Source organism: Eubalaena glacialis, chromosome 18 (assembly GCF_028564815.1).
Source record: "Eubalaena glacialis isolate mEubGla1 chromosome 18, mEubGla1.1.hap2.+ XY, whole genome shotgun sequence".
In the NCBI taxonomy this organism is placed as follows: Eukaryota; Metazoa; Chordata; class Mammalia; order Artiodactyla; family Balaenidae; genus Eubalaena; species Eubalaena glacialis.
The window spans coordinates 59,296,457-59,321,247 of record NC_083733.1 but is presented as its reverse complement, the minus strand read 5'-3'; the positions used below and the strand labels follow the sequence as shown (position 1 = coordinate 59,321,247).

General features: G+C 42.5%; 1 protein-coding gene across 1 annotated transcript in view; it reads left to right on the top strand.

Moving 5' to 3' along the window:
- Positions 1–458: 458 nt before the first annotated feature.
- The window catches only part of ZNF229 (zinc finger protein 229), a 39,567-nt gene continuing 15,234 nt past the window's right edge, over positions 459–24,791 (top strand). Inside the window, 8 exon segments of the mRNA XM_061172476.1 lie at positions 459–517; positions 7,156–7,206; positions 7,303–7,400; positions 7,591–7,649; positions 16,189–16,243; positions 16,246–16,326; positions 18,014–19,758; positions 19,842–20,205. Coding sequence (XP_061028459.1) covers positions 7,364–7,400; positions 7,591–7,649; positions 16,189–16,243; positions 16,246–16,326; positions 18,014–19,758; positions 19,842–20,205 — 2,341 coding nt within the window. The 5' untranslated portion in view covers positions 459–517; positions 7,156–7,206; positions 7,303–7,363.

Genomic DNA, 24,791 nt, shown 5'->3' with positions numbered 1-24,791 from the left:
CTTGTAACATATAATATTGTACATCAACTATACTTCAATAAAAAAATCCTTCCCCCTCCCCCCCAAAATTAAAATGTCACATAGCATGTGGGAGTCACAGCTCTGAATTCAATTCGAGACCGTGTCCTGATTCTCTTTGTCTCCTGGGAGCTACAGTGAGTGCAGGCTTGTAGACAAGGCGCAAAGCAGGGCTGGCATGGGCCCTTCTCTCTGAGTCCTGTAGGGAGGGTGGTCCCTTTCCAGGACACCTGAAGGAGGTAATAGGAGTTGATTACAGGAAGCGTAGGTTAAAGGGAGGAGTTGATTACAGGAAGCGTAGGTTAAAGAGAGGAGTAGATTACATCCAACTGGTGCTCAGAGATTTTTCCCTGTGGTGTGTTGGGAATTATGATAAAATCATGTTATCTCATGGCTCTTTTTTTTTTTTTTTTTGCTCTCTTCCAACTGTTCCTTTGCCAGAGAGAACTGCATAAAAGAGGAAGGAATAATCCCAGGTCTCTTGCCATTGGAGCTGCAGGTGAGTAGGACTTTGGTCTCTTGTTGTTGTTGTTTTATGTCAATGCTTGCTGTCTTCCCAAATGGAGGCCTGTTTTCCCGACCTCACTGTTCATCCCATGGTTTTGACAAATGTCCCGTTCAGGCCCCTCAGCCTTACCACCTTCACTCAGAAATGGGTTTCTTCTAAGGTTGGGGAATTTCCTGGTGTCTTATTAGTACGTTCTCTCCTTGGCTCCTAGTAGTGGTTCATTTGGTCAGTAGATGGCTCAGGCTTACACTGTTTCAAGGATGTACTACGTATAGGAAAGAGGTAATAACAGTAACTGTAATGGTATGCATTAATTAAGCGCTTATTATATGACAGTTATTATGTTGAGGGCTTTCACTGCTGTATCCCTGGTCCCTGGAACAGTGTGTGGCATATAGTAGCCTGTCAATAAATATTTGAATGAGTAAATTAATTTTTCTATTTATTATTTATTTATTTATTTGGCTGCACTGGGGTCTTAGTTGCGGCATGTGGGATCTAGTTCCCTGACCAGGGATCGAACCCAGGCCCCCGCTCCTGCATTGGGAGTGCGGAGTCTTAGCCACTGGACCACCAGGGAAGTCCCTGAGTAAATTAATATATATTTAATTTGCTCAGCAACTGCAGAAGTTAGATAATATTAGTCCCATGTTACAGATAAGAATACTGAGGCTTAGAAAGGTTAAGAAACTTAACAAGTGTCACTTGGCCAGGAGATGTTATCACCAGAAGTCAGAGCCTTTGTCCTTGCACTTCCCTCTGTACTCTTCTCATGCCAGATCTTTACACAACTGATTTACTTTCATGCGGGTCTTAGAGACCTTCCATGACCACCTGATTTAATGTTGCCCCTCCCAAACCTGCCTCCAATGTTCTGTCTGAGAGAACTTACATTCTGGGGGGTAAACAAGAATCTGTCACATGTGTTTCCTTTTCTTCACTGCCCTTTTTGTAATCGCTAATCACCTTTGTAGATTTGTTTACCCACCAGAAGGCAGGCACCATAAGAACAAGTACCTTGCCCGTCTTATTTAGTGCTGCATCCCCAGTGTTTGTTGTAGCATCCAAGATGTAGTTAGGCACTGACATTTGTTAAATGAAGGGATGCTTGTATTCCGAGGTTAGTGCCTGGGGATGAATGAATAACAGCAGTGATAATAGTTTATAGAGGATTTTCTGTGTGCCAAGAACTGGGCTATGAGCTTTATTCAAATAGGTAGGCATGTGTATATGTATGAGAAAGAATTAATTCTTTCCACTCTGCAAGTAAGGAATATTATTTCATTTGACAGAAGAAAGAACAGACTCAGAGGTTTGTCACTCTTCTAGTGTTAGTACAGCTACCAAGTGGCTGATCCTGAATTTGAACCCAAATCATCGCACAGCTCTCAATGTTGAGAGACAAGAGCTGTAACTTCCAAAACCTTGCTCCTTTTGCTGTCTAGGTTAAAACATCATAATTTCCCCATTTTCCTCAAGCTTCAACCCAGACTCACATTTGAGTTCTCCTCCTTTTCATCCCCGTACATAATCTTATTCATCATAATTTTATTCATCTGTTATTTCTACCTTTGCAGTATCTGTTATTCCCGTTACCTCTTCATCCCACTGCCTTTGTCACCAATTATTTCTGTCATCCTCTTTCTCCCTGCATTGTGAGCACACATGGTCAAGGACGGTATCTTTCTTTATATCCCACGCACCTGTCACATGGTAGAATTTCAGTCGATGTGTGCTGTCTTCCCAGCTGGAATGTCAGCTTGAGCGCAGAATCCTTTCCTGCCCTGATCACCATGGTGTCCCCACACACCCCGCCTGGTCCTTAGCATGTAATTTACCAAGTGAACGAGCTGGGGAACAAAATCCATTCTGCTCTATAACTGGTATCAGCAGACCCAGGATCCAGGTAACAGCAGGCTGAATTCAGGCAAGTCCCAGTCTCCATTTAAATATTTATTGAGGGGTGGGGGAGGGATGGACTGGGAGTTTGGGGTTAGTAGATGCAAACTATTATCTATAGAATGGATGGACAACAAGGTCCTACTGTATAGCACAGGGAACTATATTCAATGTCCTGGGATAAACCATAATAGAAAAGAGTATAAACAAGAATGTATATATGTGTATAACTGAGTCACTTTGCTATACAGCAGAAGTTAACACAAGATTGTAAATCAACTATACTTCAATAATAAAAAAAACTTTTGTTTAATAAATATTTATTGAGCACCTACATTGTGCCAGCAGCAGACTGAAATCCCAGCCCTCAGAGAGCTCACGTTCTAGTGGGTGCAGAAGGACAGTAAACAAGAAAAACAGATGGAAGTTTAGATGATAAGTTTCATGGAGAAAAACGAAGCAGGAAAAGGGCTGTGGGAGTGCTGGCAGAGGAACTGGCAGCTTTAAGTGGGGTAACCAGGGATGCTGCCACCGAGAAGGTGGTGCCTGAGTAGGGACCCAAAGGAGGTAGGGGGCCTGTGGACATCTGGGGAAAGGGAACGGCAGTGAAGGCCCTGAGGTGGGCCTATGACTGGTCTATTTGAAGACCAGTAAGAAGGCCAGAGAGGCTGACGAGAATGAGAAAGAGAAGGATAAGTAGGAAATGGGGTCTTGGGAGGCCTCATAGTGTAAGGTTGTTTGGCCATTGAAAGGACGAAGGTTTTGAGTCAAGTGAAGGTTTTGGCCACAGAAGTGACATGACTTTATATTTTTAAAACTTCATTGTTTTATTTTAAGAAATTACCACCTCCACCCCAACCTTCAGCAACCACCATCCTGATCTGTCAGCAGCAGCAGCATCAAGGCAGGACCCTCCACCAGCCAAGATATTATTACTCTCTGAAAGCTCAAACGATGGTTAGCATTTTTTAAAATTTATTTATTTATTTAATTTATTTTATTTTTGGCTGCGTTGGGTCTTTGTTGCTGCGCGCGGGCTTTTCTCTAGTTGCAGCGAGCGGGGGTTACTCTTCATTGCAGTGCGCGGGTTTCTCATTGCGGTGGCTTCTCTTGTTGCGGGGCATGGGCTCTAAGCGCGTGGGCTTCAGTAGTTGTGGCTCGCGGGCTCTAGAGCGCAGGCTCAGTAGTTGTGGCGCACGGGCTTAGTCGCTCCGCGGCATGTGGGATCTTCCCGGACCAGGGCTCGAACCTGTGTTCCCTGCATTGGCAGGTGGATTCTTAACCACTGCGCCACCATGGAAGCCCTGGTTAGCATTTTTTAACAATCAAGTATTTTTTAATTAAAAAAAAAAAAGAGAGAGACCACTCTGGCTGCTTTGTAGGAAATAGACTTGCAGGCAGGACTGGAATAGAATCAGAGAGACCAGTTAGGAGGCTACTGGAGTATTTCAGGCAGAGAAGATGGTGGTTTGGATGGTGACAGCAAGAAGAATTGGTCTGAGTCTGGCTATAACTTGAAGGTTCTTGCTGCTGATTGGATGTGGAGTATGAAAAAGAGAGAAATCAAGGATTGCTCCAGAATATATCGCCTGCTTATTTGAAAGGGGAGAGGGACCTCTAGAGGCAAATCTGGAATTTGGTTTGGGGGCATGTTTGAGACACCTTTTAGACACCCGAGTGGTGGAGCCGTCAAGTTGGCATTGAGTCATCAGCATATGGATGCACTTTGAAGTCATGAAGTCGAATGTGTTCACCAAGAGAGTGATGAGTCGAGATAGAGAAGAACTTCCTGGACTGAATCTTGAGGCAGCCCTAACTCTTGGAGGTCAGGGACATGAGGAGGAACCACAAGGAAATTCTGTACAAACTAGAAGCCCCTGGAAACCTTGGAAATCAGCAAAGAGTATCTTAGCACGTGCTGCTTAAAAGGTGGTCCCTGGGACAGCTGTATCAGCATCACCTGGAAACTTGTTAGAAATACAGATTCCTGGGCTCCACTGCAGAGCTCTTGCATCAGAATCTTCGGAGGTGGCATCCAGCAGTCTGTTTTAGCAATCTCTTGTGGTGATTTTTAAAAACTCTAAAGTTTGCAAAGCGCAGTCCTGGAGGATCCTGAAGAGTCGAGTTTGAAAGGCGTTGTTGTGGAGGACTTGTTACAGACCTGGCCTCTGCTTTCCCTTGCCCTTTATCCTCCATACAGGAGGTCAGCAGGTGAACCAGTCTTCCACACTTGCTTCGGAGAGAGCGATCCTAGTGCAGGGCAGGGCACACATGGTGTGAGACAGGTGCCTGGCAGAGCAGGCTGTGCAAAGGTCCAGGACAGGTGGTTAGAGGAAAGGTGGACACCTGAGCTCCTGAAGCGCCACAGTCCAGGGAGCATCTTAGAGTGGACATCCCAAGCAGGTGTATCTGTTTGTCTGAATTTGCCCTGTGGCTTGGATCTAAGGGAAAAACAGGTAAGGGAAGGCGGAAGCTCCCGGTCAGTGTCTTTGCATTACCTACTCACTAGCTCCAGGCTGATTTCAAGAGTCCTGTTCTTCTGTGTGCATCACAGCCTGTTGATGGGATTTGCTAAGTGCATCTGAGGGGCCACACCTGTCCAAGATAGCGAAGATAAATAAAGGAAGAAGACTGGAGTCCGTCAGTGATTTAGAGATGTTAACAAGGCAGGCTGTGTGAAAGGTGCTAAGCCGGCATTTTAAACAGAGTGTGGCTGGGTCCCAGAGTGGTTCATCCTATCTGGTGCTGGCAGGAGAAGGCTTCGTTAGAAAAGGAGTTCTTGAACTCGAGTCCATGGTGTAATGCAGCAGGTCCATGAACTTGAGTGGGAAAAAAATGTATACTGGTCAAACTGAAAATTAGCATTTCCTTCCATTATGAATGTAGGCAGCAAACCGCAATAGTATTAGCAGAACCTGTGACTCTGTTATCCATGTAAATCATAGATATTCTTTTTTTTATTATTAATTTATTTGTTTTTGGCTGCGTTGGGTCTTCGTTGCTGCACATGGGCTTTCTCTTTCTCTAGTTGCGGCAAGTGTGGGCTGCTCTTTGTTGCGGCGCACGGGCTTCTCATTGTGGTGGCTTCTCTTGTTGCGGAGCACAGGCTCTGGGCACGTGGGCTTCAGTAGTTGTGGCACGTGGGCTCAGTAGTTGTGGCTCGCGGACTTTAGAGCGCAGGCTTAGTTGTGGTGCATGGGCTTAGTTGCTCCACGGCATGTGGGATCTTCCCAGACCAGGGATCGAACCCATGTCCCCTGCATTGGCAGGAAGATTCTTAACCACTGCACCACCAGGGAAGTCCCATAAATCTAGATATTCTTATAATACAGTTGGTGTATGTTTCAAAATATTGCTTCTGCTCATTACTATTTTGAAATTACAGTAGTTGATTCATTCTTGATGATTAATAAAGAAGCACACACTTGACGTTTTAATATTTTTGAAGGTTGTCTTTCAGTGTAATTAGCTTTTAAAATCATCCTGTGTTTTATTTTATGCATTTAAAACATTACTCTGAACAGAAGTCTATAAATATCACCCAACTGTCAAAGGAGGTCGTGGAACAGGAAAGGTTACAAACTCTGATTTAGAAGACACTTGCTCACCCATATCCTGATTTTTATTTTTTAAAATTTATTTTATTGAAGAATAGTTGATTTACAGTGTTGTGTTAATTCCTGCTATACAGCAAAACAATTCAGTTACACATTCATATACAATCTTTTTCATATTCTTTTTTTTTAAAATATTTATTTATTTATTTATTTGGTTGTGCCGGGTCTTAGTTGCGGCAGGCGGACTCCTTAGTTGCGGCACGTGGGCTCCTTAGTTGCGACACTCAGGCTCCTTAATTGTGGCATGTGAACTCTTAGTTGCAACATGCATGTGGGATCTAGTTCCCTGGCCAGCGATCGAACCCGGGCCCCCTACATTGGGAGCACGGAGTCTTAACCACTGTGCCACCAGGGAAGTCCCTCATATTCTTTTCCATTATGGTTTATCACAGGATATAGGTCCTGTGATATACAGTAGGACCTTGTTGTTTATCCATTCTATATATAATGGTTTGCATCTGCTAATCCCAAACTCCCATTCCATCCCTCGCCGCCCCCTCCACCGGCAACCACAAATCTGTTCTGTGTGTCTGTGAGTCTGTTTCTGTTTCGTAGATAAGTTCATTTGTGTTGTATTTTAGATTCCACATATAAGTGATATCATATGGTATTTGTCTTTCTCTGTCTGACTTATTTCACTTAGTATGATAATCTCTAGGTCCATCGATGTTGCTGCAACTGGCATTATTTCATTCTTTTTTTATGGCTGAGTAGCATTCCGCTGTCATATCCTGATTTTTAGAATCCTTGAGGACAGGGATGTGGATTTTGTAGTTTTGCAATCCCCAGACTGTTGCGTTAGTGAAGCTTTTACACTCCAGGTTTTCCTTCACAGGGCACAGGTCCTGTATGTTTGTGGGATCTGTACCCTTCTGTAAGGCCCTGTGTCTCACTGCGAGATTTCTGCTCCTGGGCCCTCCCTGCAGACACTCCTCTGACTGTACAGCCATCTGCGACATTCATGGCTCTCTGGGTTGTGAGTTACCCCAGAGCAGGGACTGTGCGTATAGCCGCTCAGTACATGTCCTCTGAATGAATGGCATCCAGAGGGTGTGAACTTTGGGGCCAGAAGAAAGAACTCAGATAAAGTCAAGTTCCTTCTTGAGCCCACAGGTCCCTGGAATGTGGAAACCAAGAAGCAGGCTCTGGAGAGTGGAGGTGGAGGTAGGTACTTGGGACCCCGGGTATCCATCTGAAGCTCCTCATCAGAGCTTGGACAGTCTCAAGAATGAAGAACCACTGGATCTTCTGCTTCTCCAGTTTAGGAAGATCAGAGGATAAATAAAACTGCTGATGCTCCAGAAACCTAGGCGGGGTGACCATGGAGACTTTTTCCTCCTCAAGGCGGGAGGAAAGAGGTGAGAGCTTACGAAGGGTGGGGGAGAATCTAAGCCGGGTGTGGAGAGAGGAAAAGTGAGGTGGATGAGGAATTGCATCCAGTGAAAAAAAACCAGCCTGTACGGGGGCAGACATTCCTGAGGCCCAGGTGGGTAGTCAGAGCGCCCAGGCAGGCCCCACCCTTCTTAAGGCTTCTCTCTTCTCCTACAGCCCTGCGTTCTCAAGCCTCAGCCCTTTCCCAAGATGCGGAAGACAAAACCAAGTTTCAGGTGGGTCGAGTTCTCTTTTCTCTCCAGAGATAACAACGTAAGGCATCAGAGAGTAAACATACTTCCCTCCCTTGGTGAAAGGAAAAAGAGGGGAAAAAAACATATTAGGTGAGCACGTTACATTACTCAGTGCATTTATGCCCAAAATAGCTGTGTGAGAGAGGTGGTATGATTCTGCTTTAGAGATGAAGAAATGAGTGGTGAATCCTGGATTTGAGCCCAGGTCTGTAGGACTCTGTAATGTGCCTGTTTGCTCTACATGCGGCCTGTCAATAATGGTTTCATCTAAGGGCCTGAGCCCGCATTATGTAGAGAGGTGACTCCAAATAATGAATCCTCCTTCTCTGCCCAGGTTTTTCTCCTCAGTGGGACATTTCTTCTTATTCATTTCCAGATGTTGTATTCTCCACGTAATACACGCTACCAAAACTTATACCATGAACAAAGTTAAAAGACAGCATATTGGGTGAAAAAAGCTTCATGGACAACAAAATTTTAATATCCTTATTTTAAAAACAGGAGCTGGCCTAGAGGGGTGGGATGGGGAGGGTGGGAGGGAGGGAGATGCAAGAGGGAAGAGATATGGGAACATATGTATATGTATAACTGATTCACTTTGTTATAAAGCAGAAACTAACACACCATTGTAAAGCAATTATACTTCAATAAAGATGTTTTTTTAAAAAAATAAAATAAAATAAAAAAAATAAAAACAGGAGCTGGGAATAAAGACCTGAGCCTTCGTGTTCAGGAAGGGCGAAAAGAGGAAAAACAAATGACCAATAATCATATGAAAAGATGATCAGCCTCTAGTAATCAAAGTGATGCAGATTGAAACAAGATGTGATTCTTTCCTAGCAGATGACCAAAGATTTGAAAGATCGGTGTTCACTGTTAGCTAACATATGGAGGAATGGGTACATCCACACAATTGCAGGGGCATTTCAGCCCTTGTAGAAGTTCTGCAAACCTCTGCTGCAGTATTTCCCACTCCAAGAATTCTAAGTCAGAGCAAGTGTTCAAAGAATGATCATCACAGCATTGTTTATAACAGCGAAAAAAAAAAAAGATGGTGGAGTGGACTCCATGTCCATCCATTGGATCGGTGTTGGATTGATGGATTATTGTGGTTTCATTCGTCCTCTTGTCTCGATCCTGTGCTGCTATCAAGTGAGATAAAGTGGGTGAAAATATTAGGACATGGAAATATGTGCACGCGCGCACGCTCTCTCTCTCTCTCTCTCTCTCTCTCTCATTATATATACATGTGTATATTGTAACTTATCTTTAAATTGGCGGAAAAGAAGTCAAAGTGAATGCAGAATTTTAAGTACTTTTTTCAATATATGATATTATTTTATAAAGCTTTCTCTAATGAAAAGAGATTATAGAAAAAAATTTGCAGGAATTCCCTGGCGGTCCAGTGGTTAGGACTTGGTGCTTTCACTGCAGGGGCCTGGGTTCAATCCCTGGTCGGGGAACTAAGATCCTGTAAGCCGGGTTGCATGGGCAAGAAAAAAAAATTTGCAAGTTTGAGTCGTTTGCTTTAATTTTAAATATTATTGATGAACTCCCTGTAATGAGAGCTGAAGAAGTTAGCACTTTTTTACTTCCCACCATCTCCTGATATATTATTATTATTATCATGGTTCCCTTCTCATCTGTCACCATCTATTCCCACCATTGGGTTGTCTCAGTTCTCTTTATATAAGTCATTGCTCACCACTTGTACTTTTACCACGGTTTCTTTGTGCCTGACTAGTTTGATTTATCTGTCAGTTGGCTTAATTTCCTCCACAGTTTGTTGTCTTTTCCAAAGAAGACTTGTGGATGCCATATCCTCTGAGTTTTCCATGCTTAAAAATGTCTGTTGCCTTTATGCTTAAATGGCAAATTGTCTGGGCTTAGAATTCTTAAATTCACTCTCAGAACTTTGTATAAGTTGCTTCATTTTCTACTGGCATTAAATCCAGTGCTGGCCTTTTTATCATTCCTTCTCCATTCATCTCCTGTTGAGCAAAGTTTATTCTGGTCATTTTCCCCAGAAAGGTCTGTCGTGTTTATACTTGACAATATTTTGGCTGGGTGTCATCTTCAAGGATCTTTGAAAGCCAGTGACCCTTGGTCTTTACTGCCCTTGCTCTGTGATCTTTTGGCATTGATTAGTTCTTTTTCTCCCTGGATGTCTACTGTTACTATGATTTTTTTCATTTGGCCCTACTGGAACTCATGCTATAAATGGTGTAACTTCTGGATCTATCTTCCCTATTCTTTAACTTTTCTTTTATTCTTTTCTTCAGAATTTTTCATTGTGTTCCAGGAGCCTGATCTGTTTTCCAGTTCACTGGCTTGTTCTTCAGTGATGTTCATTCAGCTGTTTAGCTCATCTCTTGAAATGTTTTGTTTGTTTTTTCCAATCATAACAGTGACTTTTTTACACTTTAAGAATTCTGGTTTTTTTTTTTTTCACACACGCACACTGTATTTTATTTTTACAAGAGATAAATAGACTGACACCAAGCATTGTAAATGGATGACCACAACAAAAGCAACAATGATTGCAATTACCAAACACGAAGCACACTCATACTATGTCATAATATTGACATTCAGTCCAGTAATCCTCCACTGTAACAACTTCTTTACTTTGCAGTGAAAATTGATTTCTGTATTCTTTGCCTCTGAGTCCTTGTGGGATTTCTTTTTTTTTAATTCAAACAGAAAGTCACAAAAATTATAATCATCCTCATCAGTTCACTCAGTCCCATGTAATTAATTTTCTTTTTCATCTTGATCTTTTTTTAGCACTTTTATGAGTTCATCAGTTTTTCATTAGAGTTCTGAAAATGCTTATTCATTCAGTTCAGCAGTACAGTTACCAGAAACTTGTACTTGTCAGAGTCTTTTCTATGAATTCCTTGAAGATGAAACCCTTTTATAGGAACATATTTGCAAAAGCATCAGAGTACACCCAGAACTGTCTGTAACTGACAAAAGACTTAAAAATGACCATGGTTAAAGATTTGATGAAAGTTCATAATAGTGCAATTGACAAGGAAATTTAGTTTTTTCTGAGATATACATTTTAAAGTAATAACTAGAATTATGACTTACAACATTTTTTTTTTTTCTAGCAATTTTTTCCCTCAAAAAAAAAAAAATCTAGTGAATGTACCTTTTGAGTCCTGGGTGTTAAGACTATTTTCTTAACTTCTTCAAAAGCCATTGTGGTTCACAGTTATGAGACTTTGCTCCTGCCTGACCCCACCTTTTATACCACATAGAAGGGTACTATCATGTAGATATTTTTGGATTGTCTGTCTTATTAACTCATAGTATTAAGCCTGTGCAGCTTAATACTAACAGTACTAGTTAATAGTACTAGTTTACATATATTTTATTATAATCTTCAAAATAAAAACTTAAGTCAGATAATACCAAGGTCTAGAAGAAAAAAATCAGGCTTTCTCTTCCAATTCTGTCCTCCCTGAGATGCCCAGCATTAACGAAAGGATGTGTACCCATCAGCCCTTTCGTCATGTGAGAAAACATCTGTAGGTCACCCCCTTTATAAACAAATGGAAATGTGTATGTTGTACATGTAGTCCATATTTTACTACTTATATTATTCCATTCAGATCATTACCAATTCTAGCACTAAAAACAGTACAGCGATAAATCTCCTTTCATAACACACAAACACATATGTGCTTATATCCTGTTGCTTTAATCTTTAAATTCACTAGTATAGATTTCTAAATATTGTTGGGCCAAAAGGAACACACTTCTTTTTAAAAATTTTAATATATTATTGCTGGAGTATTTGACAGGAAATCATAGCCATTCACACATTTCCCCACACCTTCAAGGATATATCAGTATGAAACATTGTTGCTTATCTGATGGAGGAGGGTGTGTGGCAAAGATCTCCCATTTTGTTTTGCAATTTCCTGCATAGTGGATGCATGATAAGCATCTTTCCCTGTGTTTATTGGCTGCATTTGTATTTTCTCATCTGAATTGCTTATGAAATACTTTTGCCCATTATTGCATTATTTCTAACTATGTTTTTAGGCACTCTTTCAGTAGTAGCGTTGTTCACTCACCTATCAAAAGTCTTACCCTTGTTTTATCTCAGTCTTTACTTTCTGAATGGTGACTTGACCATAAAGAAGGTTAAATTTTTTATATAGGTAAATGATTTGTTCTCTTTTGAAAATCTGGTTTCATATCTAGTTTCGAAAGACCTTACCCATCCAAAGCTTAATCCAAAAGGCACCTAAATGGTTTTTTAATATTTACATTAAAATTTTTAAAATCTGTAATGTGACTATAATTTACTTTTGTAAATGGCATAAGGTTGACATTTAACTTTATTTTCTTCAAGATGGATAGCTAATTATGACAATGCCATTTATTACATTAGTGATTTATTTGCAAGTCACCGGAAATCCCGTCTTTATCATTTATGTGTTCATTTATATGTGTGTGTATATATTATATATATAAATACATAAATGAATATATGTATATATATTATATGTATGAAGAGAGAGAGAAATATATCAATTGATTCATATTTCACATGTCCTGACTGTTCCTGCATTCTGTACTCTGGTCCACTGAGTTACCTGTACATCTCTGCATTATTTTATTATTCATACTGAACACATACTTCGGAAATTCAAAACTATGAAGAAAAAATGAATAATGTTAAAATGAAAGTTTGGGTGAAACTTAATTGTAATGTTCTCCAAACCAGGTGCCCTTTCTCATGGTTGATCTTGAATGACTTTTTTTCAGTTATTTGTGTGGTCATTGGTCTGTTCACGTTTCGTTCCATTTATTCCTTCAGCAAATATTTGTTGCACACCTGCTATGGGCCAAACGTTATTCTTAGCAGACTTTTAAAAAATGAATTAGATATGAGAAATTAGGAACAGGGAAGAATACAGGATAACTTTAAGGTAGATGGTACTGTTTACCCCCAGAGGGTAAGGAGAGAACAATTTGGGAGGAAAAACTTGATTCTAATTGGGCTTTTTTTGGCTCAAGATACCTTCTGGACATGCAAGTTGTAGTTGGATATGGCAGGGCTCAGTGTGGAAGGCAGAGCTGGGTATAAAGATTTGGAAGTTAGTGGCTGGTCCACATCTGTTTAATTGACAAACTGACAACGTCTAGCCCAAGCTTTCTCCCACCTCTAGTCTTAGATCGATCTAGGATTCTGCCTGGAAATGTACTCTGCTGGTGACGCTCCTTCTCCAAACTGGGAATATGGGTTCCTCTAGTCTGTGCTCCTCTGATCTCATTTGGGCGGCGGGATAGCGTGGTGGTTACAGCGTGGTTAGTCAGGCTGCCCAAGCTCAGTCCTGACTCGACACTTACTAGATGTATGTTCTTGGATAAATAATATTCAACTCTCTGAGTCCCCATTTTTCTCATCTGTGAAAAGGGAGAGCTATAGTAACTACCTTGTGAGTAGTTACTGACCTAACCAAGATAATAGAGTGTTTCCGACATTCCAGAAAGTTCTCACTTTTGGTGAGTTCTGAGACAATTAAATGAGATAAAGCATATAAAAATACTTAGTTTAGGGTCTTCCCTGGAGGTACAGTGGTTAAGACTCCGCGCTACTAATGCAGGGGGTGCAGGTTCGATCCCTGGTCAGGGAACTAAGATCCCACATGCTGCACAGCGTGGCCAAAAAAACCCCAAAACCAAAAAACAGCAACAAAAAAATACTTAGTCTAGTACCCACCTTATAGTAAGTGAGTTATAAATATAAGATATTGATATTATCTGCTTTGTATCTTTTTCCTTTTTAATAAGTTATGATTGATATACAATGTTATATTAGTTTCAGGTGTACAACTTAGTACTCGATATTTTTATACATTATGGAATGATCAATAAGACCACAATAAGACCGGTTACCATCCATCACCATAAAGAGTTGTTACAGTGTTACTGACTGTATTCCCTGTATGTACATTACATCCCCTTGACTTATTTCATAGCTGGAAGCTTCTTCTCATTTTCTTGTCCCCTGGTAACACTCATCTTGGCTTTTCTAAGGACAGCTGTTAAAGTATAGTCTCTCTGGAACAAGGCTCTGTGTGTTAAGGTTCTAGCTCTGTCTCTTACAAGCTGTGTGTCCTTGGCCAAGTTGCTTCACCTCCTGGATCGGGGTCTCCAAGACTACCCCATGTTCAGAGATTTCTCCAGGACTCAAGGGGCTCAGTGTATAGTTTTACTCATGGCTGAGATTACTGCAACACCACCCTTGGCTGTGCCTGGCTTCCTCCAGACTTCACCCCACATGCCTTTTCCCTTTGCTGATTGTTTTTTTAAACAGTGATAAGTCTTAGCCATGAGTGGGACTATATACTGAGTCCTTCTAGCAAATCATAGAACTTGGAGGTGGCCTTGGGGACTGCCAACACAAGCCTCATGAAGGCCGGGCTGTGTCTTTCTTCCTCATCTCTCTGATTCCTGAGGCCTAATACTGTTTTATAGGAACTGAATAATTCTTGAATGTGTTGACCTGCGTGCCCTAGACCTTACTACAGCTACCTTGCCTTAATATTTTCTTATTAAAAATATATCCTTGAATTTTTTTAAAAAGTGAGACACCTTAGGAATCACAACTCACTCTTACCTTGTAATACCTTGTCACGGGTATTCCAGGGACAGACTGAAGGGAAAGTATCATTCTCAAAGCCCTCCTGTACAATTGTCTCCCTCTTAAGAAAGCATGTCACAGTCTAACTGAAGTCTGTGACGATACTATAGTTGATTACTACATTTCAAAATTTATAACGGCCATTTTTTTTTCTCACTGGATGGACCAAAGCAATTCTCTTAAAAAACCTGGGCTTCTCTCTATATTATAATTCTTCCACAAGGAAGGTGAATATCTTGCCATTTGCAGCAACATGGATGGACCTCGAGCACATTATGTTAAGTGAGATAAGTGAGAAAGAGAAAGAAAAGTACCATATGATGTCACTTATATGTGGAATCTAAAAAAGTCAATCTCATAAAAAAACAGAATGGTAGTTACCAGGGGATGGGGGAGTGGGGTGATAATACTGATGTTGTTTAAGGGTACAAACTTGCAACTGGTGTAAATAAACCATAGAAATCTAATGTACAGTATAATTAATATAGACAACAATATTGTGCTACAATCATCAAACTTGTTAAAAGACTAAAACTGACTTAGCCCAATCAGTAAAAAGAAAGGATAAGTATGTAATGTGATAGAGGTGCTAAATATAGCTACCCTGGAAATCATATTACAATATATAAATGTATTGAATCAATGCTTTGTACACCTTAAATTTACACAACGTTATATGTCAAATATATTCAATTAAAAAAATAAAGTACTTAAATGATTAAAGAAAAAAACAAAATCCTGGGCTACAGTTCATAACTAAGGATGACACAGTATGATTTTATTTTTATTTATTTATTTAAATTTTATTTTATTTATTTTTGGCTGCATTGGGTCTTTGTTGCTGCGTGGGGGCTTTTCTCTAGTTGCGGCAAGCGGGGGCTGCTCTTCGTTGCGGTGCGCAGGCTTTTCATTGAGGTGGCTTCTCTTGTTGCGGAGCACGGGCCCTAGAGCGCGCGGTCTTCAGTAGTTGCGGCGCATGGGCTCAGTAGTTGTGGTGTGCGGGCTCTAGCACACGCGGGCTTCAACAGTTGTGGCATGTGGGCTTCAGTAGTTGTGGCATGCCGGCTTCAGTAGTTGTGGCTCATGGGCTCTAGAGCGCAGGCTCAGTAGTTGTGGCTCACGGGCTTAGTTGCTCCGCGGCATGTGGGATCTTCCTGGACCAGGGATCAAACCCGTGTCCCCTGCATTGGCAGGCGGATTCTTAACCACTGCACCACCAGGGAAGTCCCGCAGTATGATTTTAAATCCCATAGTTCGAACCGCTGCTCTAGAGGTCTCCTCTGCACGGGGCGATGGTTGTTTTAACACACATTGGTTGCTTCTGTCAAGTGCTGACAAGGAAGCCCCTAAAAGGTGTGTGTGTGGAGCGGGTGGAGGGCTATGGCAGCAAAGGGCAGGATTCGCCCAACAGCTGATGGAGGGGTGAGGGGCTGGTGGGGGAAAAACAGTCATTCTGGCAGAGAAGGTGATTTGGGGGCGTGTGCAGACACAGCCATGTTAAAATTAGGCACCGTTGGAGCTATAAGTTGTCACAGTCTTTTTGGAGGACAAGTCAATCATCTGCCAGTTAGAGTCAAATTGTAAAATGCGCAGACCCTGTGATGCAGCCATTCCATTTCTAGGAAGTGGCTCTCAGAAGTGTTCACGCTGAGCAAAGGATGTTTGCTTTAACTCTTTGGATAACCATGGAAGATCAGTTGCTTAGAATCGAAATTATTGGCACCAAACATTTAAAAAACTGGATTTGACTCATCACCCTGAACAATTTCCTGCTCTCCTGTCTACTTTTCTTTGTGATGCCAAGTTTACCTTTCATTCAGTGGGTGTGGGTGTTCATGGTGCTTCACATTCTAGGAGCCATTGACCTTCAAGGATGTGGCCGTGGTCTTCATGGAGGAGGAGCTGGAGCTGTGGACTCCACCCAGAGGAAGCTGTACCGAGACGTGATGCTGGAGAACTTCCGGAACCTGCTCTCTGTGGGCGAGAGGAACCTCTAAGCAATTGAAACTTAACTTCTTGGTGTGCTCTTGTTCCCTGGAGAGAGGCTATTTTTGGTCTTGGAATGCAGGTTACATACTTTTTATATAGAAATGTTATAGCAGTTTCATTTAACTAGTCCTGAATCTTTTCCTTGTCTGTCCTTCAAATGCCCAGAAATCATGGGATTAGGGCTGCATTTTCCAATTATTTTTTACACCTCAAAAACGAGCCTTAGCCTTGCATTTTCTTGCGATTTCAGGGCAACAACTTTTCAAGCCTGATAAGCTGTCCCATTTGGAACAAGGCAAAGAGACTTGGGTGACAGAGAGAGGAACTCCAAGAGAGGCACATCCAGGTGAGAACCATGGAGTCTAGAGTCCTGGCCAGGCAGTGAGGGGTGAGCTGGCCATGCAGCGGCTGTCCCCCACCCTTGGTCTTGCCTGTGGATACGGCAGGTACTGTAGTAGGTGATTGTTGTGTGACCTCATTTCTGTTACTCAGTCCCAACCCTCTCATGCTTCCTTCATGATTTCCAGAGAGTGATACATACCCAGAGGGAGTGAGGGGGTCTCTGGACTTCCTTCCCTCTGATAGAAAGAGACCGGCAGTGTAAGACAAGCAAGCCAGTAGCAGAGAGACTATTCCAGCAGGTTGACAATCCTCTGATGGATTTCTAACTTAACTCCAGTATCCTACAAGTTCGTGGCTGTAAACAGGTTCATGTTACCTCAGACTTAAAAGATAAAAACGATAGCCAATAAAGAATGTCAGAAAGTATGGACACATCTTTCAAATCACGTGGAGCTCTGTGGTAAATACGACAGTTGGCTGGCTCGCCAGCAGTGACGGGAATACACTGAGATTTTTATGTCTCCAGACCTTATCCATAGCCCCTGGGTTCCTGTTGAATATGCTCACAGAAGACACAGACACCGACGGAGCACTTCGGAGGATTTGGGGCTTTGTTCCCTTTCCAAGTTCAGCTCACACATCCCAGTATCACAGTTACCCTGGGAGGTAGTGTGGTGAGAGTGCCCACAAGCGTGGGCTCCAAAATCAGGCTTGTATGCTGGCATCCCAGCTCCGCACTTCCTCGTGCACGATGGACTAACATAACTAGCCTACTTACCCTCTCTGTGCCTGGGTTTCCTCCTCTGTAAAACGAAGACATTGATGGTTCCTACCTCCATGTTATTCTGAGGGTTAAATAAGTTAATATGTGTACCTCTTTGGCACATAGGAAGTGTTACAAGAGCATTCGATATTATTGTTGTTGTTGTTATCAACAACAGCATTATCAAGTAAAGAAGTAAATTTTTGCGTGTGTAAAATACCCTCCAGAATTTCTTTTTTGCTTGGCAGCTCTGTGATGAGACAGAGTCTGTAGCCAATAGGATCATATTCACATTTAGCCTTTGCTGTAGACCTGAAACTAACACAACAGTGTCAATCAACTATACTCCAATAAAAATTTAAAAAAAGAAAAACTTAAAAAAACTAAAAACAACAACAACAAAAAACCATTTAGCTTCAAAGCTTATTAATAGGAGCCTCTTCCTTTTTTCAGACACAGAATGAAGCACCACGATAGTTATGATACATAAAGCGGAATTTTTGTCTAGGCCGTTATCGGTCCAAGTCTGAAAGCCTGATATCCCTGAGCCAGTCTTGTACTTGTTCTCACAAGTTGCCTTTAACTCCATAGGAGACAAGGATGAAAAGGACATGGAGTATATTCAAGAAAAGGAATTAAGATTGCTTTTGCACAGAGAGCTCTCCTACTGGAAAATCTTGGAACAGGTGGCTGGTGAATTAACTCGGAATCAAAACCATAGAGTAAATCTTCAAAGGATGGATTTCCAGTTCTCAGAAGATGCTTCTCTCTCTCAAGCGGGGAAAGGAGCATCTACTCAGGGTTCTCAAATGGAAAATTTGGTAGACAGTCTTCAAGGGGATGGGTCCATCAATTTAGAAAATCAAGAGTTTCCAGCCTGCAAAGCTGTGACACCCGTCTCCATTCAAGAATCTTGGATAAAAGCCTTTGTGAATGAGCCATGGAATGTTCAGGAAAGGTGTAAAAAAGTCGACCTGGAAGATACAATATATAAATGTGACTGGGGTGATTATGGCTTCAGGATATCATGCAGTCATGATGACCACAGAAAACCTGAAAGAGGGAAACCACGTAACTGTGATAAATGTAGAGAAAACTGCATTAAAAAGTCAGTACTTCAACACCCTAACTCCAGAGAGAACGGCTTTAAAAGAAATGAACGTGGAAATGGCCTCAGGGATGAATCAAACCTTCCCACTCAGCCAAGGGTGCCCTTGAAAGAGAAACCCTATAAATATCAAGAGTTTGCTAAGAGCTTGAGGCCAGGTGCCTGTCTGGAGAGACCTCAAAGAATCCCCACAGGAGACAAATCCTTTAAAAATACCGAGCATGGTTGGGTCTTCAGGCAGAACACACACCTTCACAGCCTCCCCAGGGCCCACGCGGGAGACACGCCCTATGGATGCGATGTCTGCGGCAAGGGGTTCAGGTATAAATCAGTCCTTCTCATTCACCAGGGAGTGCACACGGGAGAGAAACCTTATAAATGCGAGGAGGGCGGCAAGGCCTTCGGGCGAAGCTCCAACCTGCTTGTCCATCAGCGGGTCCCCACCGGGGAGAAACCGTATAAATGCAGCAAGTGCAGGAAAGGCTTCAGCTACAGCTCGGTGCTTCAGGTCCATCAGAGGCTGCACACGGGGGAGAAGCCCTACACATGCGGCGAGCGTGGCAGAGGATTCTATGCTAAGTGCACCTTATGTAAGCATCAGCATGTCCACCTGGGGGAGAAGCCCCATAGCTGTGTCAAATGCCGGAAGGGATTCAGTTGTAGCTTGCATCTCAGCAGTCATCAGAAAACGCACCCAGGAGAGAAACCCTACCAGTGTGACCAGTGCGACAAGGGTTTCAGTCACAACTCGCACCTCCAGGCTCACCAGAGGGTTCACGCGGGTCAGCGCCTCTACAAGTGTGATGTGTGTGGGAAGAGCTTCAGCTACAGCTCTGGGCTTCTCACACATCAGAGGCTGCATACGAGAGAGAAGCCCTACAGATGCGAGTGTGGGAAAGGCTTCAGCCGAAGCTCAGACCTCCACGTCCATCAGAGGGTCCACACGGGAGAGAAGCCCTACAGATGCACCAAGTGTGGGAAAGGCTTCCGGCGGAATTCAGACCTTCACAGTCACCAGAGGGTCCACACGGGGGAGAGGCCCTACGTCTGTGACGTGTGTGGGAAGGGCTTCATTTACAGCTCTGATCTCCTCATCCTTCAGAGGGTCCACACGGGAGAGAAACCCTATAAATGCACCGAGTGCAGCAAAGGCTTCAGTTACAGCTCAGGGCTTCTCATCCACCACAGGGTCCACACGGGCGAGAGACCATACCGATGCAGAGTGCGAAAAGGGCTTCAGATGCACCTCGAGCCTCCACAAACATCAACGAGTCCACATGGGCAAGGAGCCCTACACGTGTTGAGTGGGGCAAGAGATTCAGCTATGGTTCCAACCTTCTTACCCACCAGACACTGCACATGGGAGAGAAGCCCTACACTTGTTACGAATGTGGAAAGGGCTTCCGGTACGGCTCAGGTCTCCTCAGTCATAAGAGAGTGCACACTGGAGAGAAACCCTATAGATGTGATGTGTGCGGGAAGGGCTACAGTCAGAGCTCACATCTCCAAGGCCATCAGAGGGTCCACACTAGCGAGAAGCCCTATAAATGCAAGGAGTGTGGGAAGGGCTTTGGTCAAAGCTCCTGTCTCCATGTCCATCAGAGGGTCCACACTGGAGAGAAGCCCTACAAGTGTGCAGAGTGTGGGAAAGGCTTCAGTTATAGCTCAGGTCTGTGAAATCACCAGAGGGCGCATTTAAGCGAGGAACCTTACAAGGAGACCTGAGTTGAGGTCTCCAGTCAGAACTCAGAACTTTACATTCATCTCAGCGCCAACACAGGAGACAAACATTACGGACGTGATGTGTAGGGAGGTCTTCAGGAGAGACTGACCTTTTCATAGCAGCTGGTCTGTCTAGGAAGGGAAAATCTGGAAGTTTGGTAAATAGGGAAAACACTTCAGTCACAAACTTCAGTCTTTTTTTTTTTTAATTTATTAATTTATTTTTGGCTGCGTTGGGTCTTCGTTGCTGTGCGCAGGCTTTCTCTAGTTGCGGCGAGTGGGGGCTACTCTTCATGGCAGTGCGCAGGCTTCTCATTGCGGTGGCTTCTCGTTGCAGAGCACGGGCTCTAGGCACGTGGGCTTCAATAGTTGTGGTACATGGGCTCAGTAGTTGTGGCTCGTGGGCCTAGAGCGCAGGCTCAGTAGTTGTGGTGCACGGGCTTAGTTGCTCCACGGCATGTAGGATCTTCCTGGACCAGGGCTTGAACCCGTGTCCCCTGCATTGGCAGGCGGATTCTTAACCACTGCGCCACCAGGGAAGTCCCTAGGAGGGAGGTTTTACAAGTGATGAGAGTAGTGAGAAAAGTATCAAAGGAGCAGATTATGGATACGGATTCCCTGGGGCGGGGGGGAAATACCTACAAGCGGGACAAATGTAGGACAAACATTGTCGTATTGTCTGTACCTTCTAGAAGATAGTTTTTATAAAAATTAAAAGATGGGGCTTCCCTGGTGGCGCAGTGGTTAAGAATCCGCCTGCCAATGCAGGGGACACGGGTTCGAGCCCTGGTCCGGGAAGATCCCACATGCCACGGAGCAACTAAGCCTATGCACCACAACTACTGAACCTGTGGTCTAGAGCCTGCGAGCCACAACTACTGAGCCCGCGTGCCATAACTACTGAAGCCTGCGTGCCTAAAGCCCATGCTCCGCAATAAGAGAAGCCACCTCAATGAGAAGCCTGTGCACCGCAACGAAGAGTAGCCCCTGCTCACCACAACTAGAGAAAGCCCACACGCATCAATGAAGACCCAACGCAGCCAAAAATAAATTAATTAATTAAATAAATAAAAATTTTAAGATGATGTTAATATTCATTGAGGCAAGTTACCTTTAGAAGGCCAGGGATAGTTTCAGGGAGAGACATTCTCTTGGAAGGTCTGGGTAATGTTATCTCCAGCACATTTTCATCATGTTTCTGTGATGGTGTTTTATCTCATAGAGCTCGACTCCTCTCATAGAGAGGTTACATAAACTGCAGGAATATTTTATCATTTTTAAACAAAATCTGATTGGGCTTTAATTGGCATGGTTTTGAATTTATAGGTTAATTTGGAAAGAACTTGCATCTTTGAAATGCTGAATTTTTTTTCCATTTTAAAATGCTGTTTATTTCCACTTGCTAAAGTATTTTAAATGATCTTTCAGTAATATTTTTTAGAGATTAAAAAAAATATATTCTTAAATATATTTCTAGGATTGTGTTTTCTTGCTATCATGATTATAAGATTTTTTTCATCTCATGCTGGGTTGGTTGGTTGGTTTTTTTTTTTAAATCTATAAGACAAATACTTGAACATTTTTTAAAATCAGAAATATCATTTTTAACTTGTCAGTGGTAAAACAGATTCAGCAGTGGTAAAACAGATTCACCAAAGCCATGTCCATGGGGGTCTGTAGAAACATGCACTCTTATGCACTTATTGGTGAGAGTGAAAATAGGTACTCTTTTTTGAAAGAATTTGTCAATGTATCAAATTCAATTTGTATAACCTTTGAAGTGGCAATAAGTGTGTAATAATTTATACTTGGGAGATAGTTGCACATGTGGGAAAAGATGTATGTATATGGTCAATGTCAGTAACATTTTTTTTACCACAGCAAAAAACCACAAATGTTAATACTCCATTTGTAATAGGTTAAGGCACATGTATATGAGGACAAACCACTAAAAATATTCAGGTACACCTGTAATGATACTGAAGGTTGCCCACCAACTATTTAGTGAACCAGGAAGGTTGTAGAATGACAATTACACTATGACCCCATTTTGTTAATATTTTGTGTGTGTGTGTGTGTGTGTGTGTGTGTGTGTATGTTTATAAAGAGAGAGAAAAAGATGTATGAAAAGTCAATGTCATAACTGCTTATTTCTAGCAGATGGAATATGGGGTCTGTAATGCATTTATGTACTTTTACATTTTTTTTAAAAACTTTTTTTCTTTCTTTTTTTTTAATAGATTTATTTAATTAATTAATTTATTCATTTTTTGGCTGTGTTGGGTCTTCCGTCGCTGTGCATGGGCTTTCTCTAGTTGTGGTGAGTGGGGGCTACTCTTCGTTGCGATGCGAGGGCTTCTCATTGCAGTGGCTTCTCTTGTTGCGGAGCACAGGCTCTAGGCGCGCAGGCTTCAGTAGTTATGGCACATGGGCTTCAGTAGTTGTGGCTCGCAGGCTCTAGAGCGCAAGCTCAGTAGTTGTGGCGCACAGGCTTAGTTGTTCTGTGGCATGTGGGATCTTCCTGGACCAGGGCTCGAACCCGTGTCCCCTGCATTGGCAGGTGGATTCTTAACCACTGCGCCACCAAGGAAGCCCCACTTTTACATATTTTACTTTATAACAAAGAGTATATATCAATTTTATAGCAACAGTAAAGCTATTTTTAAAAAATTAGTCTGCTGGAACAATCCCTTATAGTCAAGGTTCCATGTTATAACCTCTATAATTTTTTTTTCTTTTTCTACTGTTCACTTAGCACCCAGTACCAAATACAAGTTATACAAATGAACTGTGAAATTTGTGATTTAGATACTTCAGAGGCTACATCATTTTTGCTGGCTAGTAGAAGATGAGGTGGCCTGGATAATTGGGAGGACCCGTTTGGCACTTCTGTTCTACATTCTGGCCCTCTGGGACTCGTGATCCCACAAGCCTGGCTTCATAGAGGACGGCGCACCATGACTCCAATCTGACTCCTGCATCTGGGTGACTCAGGAGACCTGAGACTTGGCCTGTGCTGAGTTCCTTTCTGCTATCTACGGCTGCAAGAAAAAGAATCTAAGTTATAGGCATACCTCAAAGATATTGCAGGTTTGATTCCAAACCACTGCTATACGCGAATATTGCAAGAAAAGCAAGTCACACGAATTTTTTGGTTTCCCAGTGTATGTTTACACTACACCGTAGTCTGTTAAGTATGCAATAGCATTATGTCTAAAAAACACCTTAATTTAAAAATACTTTAGGGCTTCCCTGGTGGCGCAGTGGTTGAGAATCTGCTTGCCAATGCAGGGGACATGGGTTCGAGCCCTGGTCTGGGAAGATCCCACATGCCGCGGAGCAACTAGGCCCGTGAGCCACAATTACTGAGCCTGCGCGTCTGGAGCCTGTGCTCCGCAACAAGAGAGGCCGCGATAGTGAGAGGCCCGCGCACCGCGATGAAGAGTGGCCCCCGCTTGCCGCAACTAGAGAAAGCCCTCGCACAGAAACGAAGACCCAACACAGCCATAAATTTAAAAAAAAAAAAATAATTAATTAAAAAAAATAAAAATAAAAATACTTTATTCCTGGGGAATTCCCTGGCAGTCCAGTGGCTAGGACTCAGCACTTTCACTGCCGTGGGCCTGATCCCTAGTTGGGGAACTAAGATCCTGCAAGCCACGTGGCATGGCCTAAGTAAATAAATAAATAAATAAATAACAGAAGTATTTTATTGCTAAAAAATGCTAACCATCATCTGAGCCTTCAGTGAGTTGTAATCTTTTTGCAACAGTTAATGCCAAAGATCACTGATCACAATAAAAGAATTTAAAAAAACAAAAGAAAAAAAAAGATCACTGATCACCCTGACAAATACAGCAATAATGACGAAGTTTGAAATACTGTGAGAATTACCAAAGTGTGACACAGAGACACGAAGTGAGCAAATGATGTTGAAAAAATGGCGCAATAGACTTGCTTGACACAGGGTTGCCACAGACTTTCAGTTTGTAAAAAAAACACATTATCTGTGGAATGCAGTAAAATGAGGTGTGCCTGCACTTTAGAAGGTGATAAGTACCAAGAAGGGAAAGGTAAAGTGGGGTAAGGCAGATGGTGAAGTGCCAGGGGCTGTTGCAGTTTTAAATAGGAATGTCATAGTAGACCTCGCTGAGAGTAACATTTGAGCAAAGAATAAAGAAGGTGAAGCAAACTTTGTGGCCACCAAGGAAAAGAACATACCAGCAGAGGGAACAGTGATCACGTTTGACAGCACAAAGCCCAGTGTGGTTGGACCAGAATGGGCAAGTGAGGAAGTAGTGGAAGATGAGGTCAAAGAGGAGAGGCTAAAAGAGAATAAATGAACTCAAATGTGGAGGATCTACATATTTATCACAAATATCACTGAGGCATATTAAAGAAAACATCCTCCTCCCCGTCTGATAAAAAAAGACTGTTAGGATCTGCCAAAATGAAGGCTGACTATCATCTCTGTGGCAGATTTTACTAGATTTTTTTTTTTTAATCAGAGAAACTGAAATGTCAAGACATCAA